This window comes from Sapajus apella, unplaced genomic scaffold (assembly GCF_009761245.1).
Source record: "Sapajus apella isolate SASKATOON/1434 unplaced genomic scaffold, GSC_monkey_1.0 scaffold10, whole genome shotgun sequence".
Lineage (NCBI taxonomy): Eukaryota > Metazoa > Chordata > Mammalia > Primates > Cebidae > Sapajus > Sapajus apella.
The window spans coordinates 29,172,370-29,184,314 of record NW_022436950.1 but is presented as its reverse complement, the minus strand read 5'-3'; the positions used below and the strand labels follow the sequence as shown (position 1 = coordinate 29,184,314).

General features: G+C 38.2%; 1 protein-coding gene across 1 annotated transcript in view; it reads right to left on the bottom strand.

Moving 5' to 3' along the window:
- Window positions 1–5,516, bottom strand: part of ACADL (acyl-CoA dehydrogenase long chain) — a 53,643-nt gene extending 48,127 nt beyond the window's left edge. Inside the window, 1 exon segment of the mRNA XM_032278801.1 lies at window positions 5,364–5,516. Coding sequence (XP_032134692.1) covers window positions 5,364–5,516 — 153 coding nt within the window.
- Window positions 5,517–11,945: the final 6,429 nt, after the last annotated feature.

The window sequence follows — 11,945 nt, the reverse complement described above, 5'->3', positions numbered from 1 at the left end:
TTTTTGAGATGGAGTTTTGCTCTTGTTACACAGGCTGGAGTGCAATGGCGCGATCTTGGCTCACCGCAACCTCCGCCTCCTGGGTTCAGGCAATTCTCCTGCCTCAGCCTCCCGAGTAGCCGGGACTACAGACAAAGCACATTTTTTAACCCTATGGAACTTGTCTATGGAGACAGACAAAAGCAAATAAATATAAATCAAGTGCTTAGAGTGCAGTGGAGATAAGCCTACATCTATTCATAAGCTAATTCCCGACTGTTTTTATTATTTTGAACATTGATCATGAATATGAGAGTTGAAAACGGAGGAAAAGACAAGAAGAGAGAGAGTGAGGAAAAGAATTTTGGCATGGGGGTTGAGAAGGGGGAGGGTAAATGGGCTCAATCTACCAGATAATCCCGAGTAAATTGTTTATCTCAGATCTCAGATTTCTCAACTGAGAAGTGAAGATACCTCATAAGATTGTTGTAAGGATAAACAAAATGTTTGTAAAACGCCCCACTCATAGTAAACACTATTATCCTTAAATTTTTTTTTTTACCTGCTTATATTTTAGGTGGTTAAAACCTCATACCCATCAACTACCTCTTTTTCAGATGGAATTTTCAGAACACATGGTCTAGGGTTGGAGCTTGAGCTTGGAAATATTGAATGGGTGAGAAAGATTTCATTGTTCTGTGAAAGATTGTTGTGAAAATAGCCCACTTCTGCCTGAAGATCCAAGCCCAAGACCTTCCTGGCCCCATGGATTTTGGGATTCGTCAGAGCAAAAGAAGGAAAGAAAACATGAGAGACTTTGGTGCTGGGTACCAGCATGGAGAGAGAATGGTGAGTAAAAAACATCTCTCGGGAGCTTCTGCTGTGATGCGAGTGTAAGTCCTGCCATCATGGGCAAACTTCATAAAAGAGGGCAGTTTCAAAGATGAGAAGCCAAAACAGACACTGTGTCCTTCCTGGTTAGGCATGGTTTTGCCAGCTCCCTGGACTGTGCTGGCTGGTTGCCTCAGTTCATGCCACCAAGTGTACCGGATTGAGGGCAAATCCTCCCTCCTCCCAATCCCCATCATTAGGCCTATCTGCAAGATGCAAAATAGCAGCAAGAAATCTCACAGATTTTCTTTGATTACTCAGAAGGAAATAGGAGCTTTCATACTCAGAGAGTGATAGGCAGTCAACATTTGCAATGTGGGTTTTCACCCAGCTGCTTCTGGGTGAGATAATCACCTTTGCAGCTAAAGAAAATCTTAGCTCATTATCTTCTTGGGGTGATGGTCTAAGAGTTGATAAATAGGCTAGGCTCAGTGGCTCACACCTGTAATCCCAGCACTTTGGGTGGCTGAGGTGGCAGGCGGGGGGTAGGGCGGGATCACCTAGGGTCAGGAGTTTGAGACCAGCCTGACCAACATGATAAAACCCTGTCTCTTCTAAAAATACAAAAACTAGCCAGGCATGGTGGCGGGCGCCTGTAATCCTAGCTACTCAGGAGGCTGAGGCAGGAGAATTGCTTTAACCTGGGAGGTGGAGGATGCAGTGTGCTGAGATCGTGCCATTGCACTCTAGCCTGGAGGACAGAGCAAGACTCTGTCTCAGGAAAAAAAATAAATAAATAAAAGGAAAAAGAGTTAATAAACAATATCTCATTTTCTCAATTTACAAGTATTTATCATCTGGCATATTTAACAAAATATCTTTGTGATTCATAAAGCAAGGCATAAATTACATTTAAAAGTGCATTCCATTAAGCAAGACCATTAGGAAGACAGAGACATTTTGGACCTTGGTATGTTGCAGTGAGATATCAACTTGCTTTACAGATTTGCTTTCTCCTAGAGCACGATTGCAAAATTAGAGCAATACTAGAAACATCTTTAGAGTATGATAATTGAATTACAGTGGGGAAAAATAAGGTTTATGTTTCTTTACTATACCTTTGAACTTTCTTACTACTACAGAGGACAATATTCCTAGTCCCTGAGGATAGTGGTGAAAAACTCATTGTTTTATTAAGTTCATGCCTCATTCTTGTGACCCTAGATTTTTGAAGTTAAATAGGAATATAGTCAAGGGCTGAATTCTGACATCTTCATTCTTTACTTAGCTCTTAAAAGCCAAGATAATTTATGCTGCTTGTTTATACTAATCTTTGATCACAAATAATATACTTAAATTGCTGGCAAGTAAAGTCTCTTAATAAAATAGCACCAAATATTAGCTCTTCATCCAAAATTATTATTTGGGAGTACTATATACATGGTCTTTTATATTAGGATTTATGAAGGTAGGAATGACTTTTATTTAATTCAAACAAATGTTTTTCTCAAACTAATGAGTGTTGTAAAAGGAGCTTATTTGGCCACATACAACCCTGAGATTCTTATCTTTTTGGCAAATAGCACTAACTGTGGAAAAACTTGAGATTGGTGGGGTTGTCTATTTCCCCACACATTGAATTGATGATAGGTTACAATAAAAATATCAGACCAAATTCTGCCCACTTACATAGGCATGTATTAAACACGTATTTATAAGCAAGTATACAGCAGTTCACAAAACAAGATAAAAACTCAGCTCTCTGTCCTCTTTAGTGCTGTAATGACTTGAAGCTGGATCAGCAATATTCCAGAGGTAAGATTCTGTTCCTCTTATAGTTAGCATTAGAAATCCAATAGATAGACACTGGATTGTTTGAGGATCAAGCTTGAGGTGCCAAGTATGGGATGCATTTCTGAAATACTTGAGTTTAATTGTATATCTTGAATACTACTTATTATCCTAGTGAAATCTGATTGATAATTAAGTTATTGAACAAGCCACTAATTTTACCACTGAAAATATATTTCTGATATTTACTTTTCTAATCAGCAAGTCACCTGGGTTTGATATACACATTTGGTGATAGATGAAAGGCAGAAATTGAGGCACAGAAATGATAAGTGGTTTCCCTTAAGGGCAGATAGTTAGTGTCTCAGCTTGTTTGTGCATCCCACAGTGAGGAGCCTGTGTTTTTAAAAATATCTCTGGATTCATTGTACTGATAGTTTCTTTAGAAGCAACTTGACTGCACTGTTTTGAAAGCAGAAATAAAAAGAACAGGCTATACTTGAGGTTGTAGAAGAGATAAAAGACAATCTGTGATGCAAGAAACTGCTCAGAGTCCTATCTGTGAAATGTGGAAGGCTGTCCATAACTAAAGGTATCTACCTTTAGAAAGGGAGTATCAGATATCAGATCATCACTTATCTTGATGGTCATGAGGTAGGGATGTTCTGGTTAACAAAATATCCTAGTTAATAGAGATTCACAGCAGAATACATACTTTAATTTCTCATTTAAAAGAAATTGGACTCTCATAAAATAAGCATGACATGAACCCAGAATTTAACTTACTAATTTCTTATTGTCATTCCAAAAGCCTAACATTATATTGAACACTCTGAGATAATTGTGGTACTGGGGAGCATAATTAATTCCTATTAATAGAGAAAAAATATTAAGGATTTTTCTAAAAACTTTCCTTTTGAGAACCATTTACCTGCAATAAAAGTGATGCATATGATAAACAGTTGGCTACACAGAACCAAGATGAAATTCAAAATATAACTTCTTAAAATTATGAATTCAAAATCAAGTTTTTGATACTTCAGAATCAGCTAGATGATCATCAATTTGTCTTCTTTTCACTTCATTTTTTTTATCTTCACCAATCTATGCTATATTCAAGCTAAACTTACCATTTCCCTTATTCCTTTTTCCCTAGTCTTCCACAAGTCTGTTAGTGTTATTGTACTACTATTCTGTATGCCACTTAGGCTTGAATTCTTGACCCAATTTCTCTTGCTTCTGCATAAAGTCACCAAATGCCAGTGATTCTGTTTGTAACATATTTCAGACATCATTTCCATCCATTCCCACTACCAGAAAGAAACTCTATATTGGTTTTTCTTTTATCTCTACTGGCCTTTTATAATAGCATTTATAGTGTGTTGAATTGTGGTCCCTCCAAAAATATATGCAAGTCTTAACCCTGGCACTTATGAATGTGACCTTATTTGGGAAAAGAGTCTCACAGATGAAATTAAGTTAAAGGTCTTACCCTGGGTTAACCAGGTGGATTCTAAATCTAATAAAAAGTATCTGTATAGGAAGAGAAGAGGGGAAACACAGAGAAGAAAGCCATGTGAAGATGGTAGCAGACACTGGAGTCTATAAGCCCAAAAGTAATATGACAGGTCCCCCACCAGGTTCCTTAAGAGTGTATGTCCACTGCTTGAACCCTGAAGACTGGGTTGTGAGCCAAGGTTGTGATACTTAGCCAAGGAGCAAGTGTCCTGAGAACACAAACATTCAGGAGAGTATCTGGGGATATAGCAAGAAGATCGCTTATCACACTCAGAGGAGAAGAGCCAAGAAATTAGCTTAAAAGCAGTTTGGAGATGGGTGAGGTAAGGAGGTGTATGGGGCAAATCTCCAGAGTTGTCCTGCTGCCACCTAGGAATGCCCTGTATGCAAGTCTTAATAAACTCATCTACTCATCAAGCTGAACTTGCCCAAGTCATTCTTTAGTCTTTAGGCTCCTTCCCAGTTTGGGGGGTGCATTAGTGCATTTTAAAACTGCTATAAATAATACCTGAGACTGGGTAATTTATAAAAGAAAGAGGTTTAGTTGACTTACAGTTCCACATGGCTAGGGAGGCCTTAGGAAACTTACAATCATTGTGGAAGGTGAAGGGGAAGCAGGGCACATCTTACATGGCGGCAGAAGGGAGAGAAGTGAGAGTGCAGGAAAAACTGCCATTTTTAAAACAGATCCCATGAGAACTCCATCACTATCGTGAGAACACCACACCCACGATCCAATCATCTCCCACTGGGTTCCTCCCTCAACATGTGGGCATTACAATTTGAGTAAGATTTGGGTGGAGACACAAAGCCAAACCATATTGGGTGGTGGGGGACATTATAATTCCAAGTTTTTCTTTCGACACCCAAGACAAGGAGTGCCTGGGGCCACCAGAAGCTGGAAGAAGCAAAATGTGAAGGAATCATTGCCCTGTTGACACTTTGATTTCAGATTCGTGGCCTCTTAGCCTGTGACAGAATAAATTTCTATTGTTTTAAGCCACCTAGTTTATGGTAATTTGTTACAACCAAAAACTAGAAGAGGCAAAATGTGGAGAAATCATTGCACTTTTGACATTTTGTTTTCAGATTTCTGGGTCTCAACCTGTGATAGAATACATTTCTATTGTTTTAAGCCACCTAGTTTATGGAAATTTGTTATAGTAGCCCTGAGAAACTAATACAGCTTCTATTTTCAGATACAGCTAGTGCTCGACTTACGACCACAATTGGTTCAGACAGACCGGTCGTAACACGACTTGGTCGTAAGTTGAGTAGGCTATATGCACGTGGAGATGGTAGTGCTGCCGGAACCTGGTCCCCACTGTCATAACGCCCAGCTGGGCAACGTTTGCGCTGCCAGACGCGGAGCAGTCGTGGCTAGCGATTGTGGCCATAAAGTCGAATGGTCGTAAGTTGCATAGTTCGTAAGTCGATCAATACCTGTACACTGATTTTCCCTGAAGTCTGTCAACCAGAAGTGGCCATTTGTTGCCTTACTAAACAGAGCCTATTTACACTTTTTCTATTAACTGCACCCACTTCTTCCTTGGAGAAGCATTCTCCTCTCACTCTACCCATGGGTATGGTAGACTGTATCAATAGTTCCAGTTCTTTACCCTTTCTGGGCCACACTCTTTAGTATGTACCTTCGGAGTTCCTCCCATAAAGTTGGAATTTATCTCTCCAACATATTTGATTTTCTTTGGCCAATAGAGTTAGGCAAAAGTGAACCAAGGCTTCAAGAAGCTTTGCATCTTACTGATTATTCTTTTGTGTTCCTGCCATGCCATGAGAAGGCAATGAGAAGAACCAGAGCCTTCCTAGCAAATTCCCAGTAGACTTAGGCATGTGAGCAATAAATGCTTATCATTGTAGGCCATTGAACTTCTATGATTTTTTTGTTATGCAGCATTACTGGAACAAAAAGTAACAGATATAATAGGCTGCTATATTCTTGCAGCTGAAAGTATCTGATCTGCACACTGTGGTTATTTTAGAGCTGTGCATGTTAATTGTGTCCTCTGAAAATGAACTCAGTTCTGAGGCTGGAAAGAGAATCTCTTTCCCCTGAACTTGATGGAAAGAAAGCAAGAGTGAGCAGATCTAAAATCTAAATAGAGACTTTAGTGGCCGGGCCTGGAAGTGGCCTATGTTCTTTTGACCCATGTGCCATAGACTAACTCATCATGTGATCATGCATGGACTGCCTTGGCTCTATCTAGACTTGCGGGGTCTAAAACACAGTGTCTTCCTTTGTGCTCAGGAGAAGAAAAAAATGCTTGGTGACCATGTAGCCTTGACCCTGCCATGTCTGTCACCTGCGTCTGGTAACATCCTCTGAATATAATGTGAATATTTTTCACATTATCATCTTAAAAATTTGATTTGTAGAGTGAATTTTTTTATATGTTTACTTCATTCCCCATCCAGGTTGATTCAGTCAATCAGGCACACACAGAAGCACATATTTATTGAGTTTCATAGATACAAAGATGAATATGACCTGGTTTTTGCCCTCAAGAACTTGCCATCTTGGGAGAGAAATAGGTATAGACATTTTAAACTGATGTAAAAGACACAGTTGTAGAGGTATTTACAAACTGCTAAGGAAGCAAAGATGAAATAGTTTATTGATGGTGGGGATTATGTCTTACTTGTCTGTGTATCCCCACAAGTACAAAGGATGTGCAAGGGAAGTCTTACATGTGCTAAATACTCAAAAATATTTGATGAATGGATACAAATAGGTAAGTAAGCCATTACGGAGATGACAGATGATTCCTAAGGATTTAGAGACATACAAAGTTAGAGTGTAAAGGAACCTATACAGATGGAGGTTTTGTTTTTATTAATTAAATATGAAACAAAAAACATACGAAAAAGATTTGGTGACAGTTTTAGGCATGTACAGAAAGCAAAATGCTGAAAAGTCTTAAAAAATATTGGCAAAGTTTCTTTATCTGTAATCTATGAAGTGGTAAATTTGTGACAAGATAAAAATCTATTCACAAAATTGTACTTTTGTGAGTACAAAATTGTACTTTTGACAAGTACGACTTTGTATCCAAAGTATTTAATTACAATGTTTGAGTTAGTAGGGGGATTTAATAACTTGAGAAAATTATAAATAATTGCCAGGATGTAATGCAATGTAGTTTTTGTTTGGAAGTGACCGCTAATTTACTGCATTCAGGGATTCTACTATTTTATGTATATCACGCATTTTCTGAAGCTCTACTTTTATTTCTTGCATGAAATTTTGAGTTCTGATCTCTTGTTTACTTAATGAAAGCTTTCATTCAACTATGAGTGAACATTGGAGTCATCTGAGGAACATTTTTTAAATACCTGCTCCCACATCTGATTTTATGAATCAGTAACTGGAAGGTTAGAGCCCTAGTTGAGAACCGCTAGTTTACTGCATTTACCTCTTAAGAATTCTATCTTCCTGTATCTACTTCCTATTGCTGCTGTAACAAATTGCCACAAATTTAATGTCTTAAAAGAACACTAATTTATTATCTTACAGTTCTGGAGGTCAGGAGTCTGAAATCAGTTCCATTGGGCTAAAATCAAAGTGTTCCTTTTGGATCCTCTAGGGAAGTGTCCATTTCCTTGTCTTTTTCTTTTCTGGAAGTTGCTTGAATTTCTTTGCCCCTGCCCCTTTCTTGACTCTCTCTAACCTCTGTTCTGCATTTACAGCTACTACTGACTCTGATCCTTTTTCTTATAAGGGCCTTTATGATTACACTGGGCCCACTTGGGATCCAGGATAATCTCCCCATCTCATAATTCTTACTTTGATTATATCTGTAAAGTCTCATTTTATCATGTAAATTAACGTATTCATAGGTTCTGGGGATTAAGACATGGATATATTTGGGAAGCCACTACTCAACCTACCATATTTCTCTCATATGTAATTTTTAAAATATGAGGATTAATTTAGATTTGTGAGAAGTAAATAAGAAATGCGTGTGAATAAAAGCATTTAGCATAGGGGTTGACATAATCAGTAGCAAAAAAAAGTTAAGTGTTACTCTTTAAAAAAATATTTTCTTTAAAAGACTTTTGATGAGTGTAGCATTATCTTGTCTTAACTGTCATACTCGTCTTGCATATGGTATTTGTTGAATACTTACTGAATGAGTGAATAAATACTGAGTGAATAACTTTCCTTTATATTTCACAATTTCTTTTTTCAAGTCTTCTCAATTAATAAGCCTGTATAAGTCAGGGATTCTACTATTTTATGTATATTATGCATTTTCTGAAGCTCCTCTTTTATTATTTTAGATTCAGGGGGTACATATACAGGTTTGTTATATGGGTATACTGTGTAAGGCTGGGGTCTGGGTTTCTACTGAACTCATAATTCAAATAGTAAACATAATACTCAATAGGTAGTTTTTTAATCCTTTCATACCTCCCTCCTTTTGCCCTTTTGGAGTCTCCAGTATATATATTTGCCATCTTAATGTTCACAAGTACTCATTGTTTAGTTCCTACTTATAAGTGAGAACATGCAGTATTTGACTTCCTGTTTCTGCATTAATTCACTGAGGAAAATGACCTCCAGCTTCATCCATGTTGCTGCAAAGCACATGATTTTGTTCTTTTTTTTTTTGCCTGCATAGTATTCCATGATGTATACATACCACATTTACTTTATCCAATTCATCATTGATGGGCACTTAGGCTGATTCCATGACTTTGCTCTTGTAAATTGTGTGAAGCTCCTCTTTATCTATCAGAATGCTGGAGATGTAGAAGTTCCTCAACATGTATTTAATTTAATATAAATTCTCTTTAAAATATAAGTAAAATATAAGGTAATTTTATAAAAATGTCCCAGCAGATACATTATTAATTTTTTTCCAACATCTCTGGTAATGAGGCAGGGGAACAGCAGAAGGAATTAAAGATTAGATAAAGGGCAGAATGAGTAATAGCAGAGAGCAGAAGCAAGGTGAAGGGCCAGGTGAACAAGAAGCAAAATAACAGGCAGAAGTTAAGCAACCAAAACAAAATTAAGAAAAAAAAAAAAAAAAAAAAAAAAGCAAGCAAGGACCCCATGGCTGTCAAGATCTGGACCAAATCTATAGGAGATTGGTCATAGTGGTAGGAGAAATTATAGGGAAGGGAAAAAGCTTTCTGAAAGGTCAGAAGGCTGGGCATAGCTTCTGGGGAGAATAGCTGAAGGCACCTGTTCTCTAACCTTGAGGCAGAAGACAAGGAGTAGGTACAAGGGAGTATAAGGGAATTTATCTTAACAGGCTTGTTTACTTGTCTTAACCAGGAACTAACCTTTGAACATCTGTGTGCTTGATGTCCCCTGAAAGGAGAACAGTAAATATTAGTCTTCTACAGCTTATGTATTGTTTCAGGCTTTTAGTATTGTGCCTGCACTCGATAAGAGCAAGCAGCTCCAGCTTCTTGGGGAAGCTGCACTTGGCCACTGGAGCCAGGCAGCCCCCTAGCTGCTCTTACACGGCATACCTGTATCTGGGTACTGTTTTCATCTGTCAGTTGGCCAGGGTCTGTGGGACAGACCTGGCACAAACCAGTAAGGGGCATCTCCTCAGAGATTGGCATGCACGTTAGAAAGAAAATGTATCCTTAAAATAACCCTGTGTGATAATCAGCTTATTAAAGCTCATGCACATGGACTGCATATCATGCATATATTTAAAATTATGGGATGGAGGCAACACACCAGTGCACAAGGACCAAAGTAACTAAGCAATACACTTATCAATCAAAAGGCAGACACTGTCTAGAGATTAGGCAGCCTTGGAAAGAGAAGAAAGAAAAACACATAAAAAGACCCAAAGTACACTAAACTTATGCTGATCTCATTTTGCAGAGGTCAGTCCACCTTCCCCTCTTTGAGAGTAGAATACTGTGCTTAATAAACTTTTGCTGCTTGCTTTGCTATTTGTGTGTGTCATATTCAATTCTTTGTTCAGGATACCAAGAGCCTGGAACTACCTGGCACCGTCCAGGAACAGTAAGACTTAGAGCTTCGTGTGGGAAGGGTACTCAGCACATAGCACACAGATGATAACCAGTGAGGAGGGAAGGCTGGCTTCCCAGATGAGTCTCCAAAGGACTCATTTTCTTAATGATTTTTTCACAATATAGAAATTGATCCTCTGTCTGTAAGGCTCTGAATTCTCATTTTTATCAGTACTGAAAGTGGATCTGCTTGCCAATGATAGAATAATATTAACCAAACTTTGTAGAAATGATCTATAAAGTTAGAATGCCAAATTGTTAATTCACAAAGAGAAATAGAATTGTCACAAAAGTAAAATAATTCAACCAGCATGACATGCACATTCTGATTCAACATTTTTTTTTTTTTATAAGGTCCACCATGCCTGGCTAATAACTGTTAGAGATGGCATTTCGCCATGTTGCCCTGCCTGGTCTCAAACTCCTGGGCTCAAGCAATCTGCCCACCTCAGCCTCCCAAAGTGCTGGGTTACAGGCATGAGCTATTGTACCCAGCCCGCATTCTTTTTAAAGGCAGATATTTTGGGAAGCTAAGTTGTTATTGGAAGGCTACCTGATAAATGTGAATTTTGAAAAAGAGCTGGTATACAACTTGAATGCTGAATGGCATCAGTTTCCAATGTCCTTGGTAGGGCTAACCTTGCTAAGAGAACCACTATACTGAAAATCCATTGGTCAGGCTGCCTCTTTTCTTTATCCTGATTTGATGGACACTTTTCTTCTACTCTGTGACTTTCATTTCCTGTGCTTTTATTGCTGGTTGACTTTTTCCTTATAATTGATACAATATTTTAAGTAATAAAAGTCAAATTATAAAACAGTAATTTTATAGAAGAAAATCTTACCCCTATAGTCATCACCAAATTATCCCCAACTCTTACAAATAATAATCGTGGCTTATATGCATCTTACATCCAAAGAGGAGAGGACACAGTATAGCTCTTAGCTTGTGGGATTCTCCCAAAGTGGAAGTCGTGCATGTTTTATCACCAACTATAAACAGTTTTATGCTGCAGGGATAACTCTGCAGACCCAATACATCTAGAGTCTAACAATACAGATTAGGCAATGTTTACATCGTTGATCAGTTCTTAAAGATATCCCATTAGTAGGGCTATTGACAGTAAGTGAGATAGAAAACTACCTTCAAGGCACTAGTAATACAGATTTTGTTTCTAATACAAAGCCTATATACGTATATATTAGAAACAAAATCTGTTTCATATATATATATATACAGGCTTTGTATTAGAAACAAAATTTGCATTACTAGTGCCTTGCATGTGTGTGTGTGTGTGTATGTGTGTATATATATATATATGTATGGTAGAGACAAGGTCTCCCTATGTTGCCCAGTCTGGTCATGAAATCCTGGGCTCAAGTGATCCTCCCACCTTGACCTCCTAAAATTCTGGGATTATAGGCATGAGCCACCATGCCTGGCCACTAGTAATGATATTTTAATATATCCTTTATAACATCTAGTTAACATAGCCCAGGGAAGATTCAAATGTTTGCCACTCTTCTCAGTCCAGAGTAGTCAGGGATATAAGAGAAACATAGATTGGCTTTTTAAAAGACTGTGTTTCACCTGGTTGCCTCAGCTGGCCTAGAACTCCTGGCCTCGAGAAATTCTGCCTCAGCCTCTCAAATCACTGGGATTACAAGCATGAGCCACCACTACCAGCAATGGGTAAACATTCTTGAATGACTGCCTTTTAAGTCACAATCTTCAGTTTGCTAAAGCCAGTCTGTAAATGGCAAACAGTGGCCTTGGGAGATAAAGTGGTCAAGATAATCAGTTG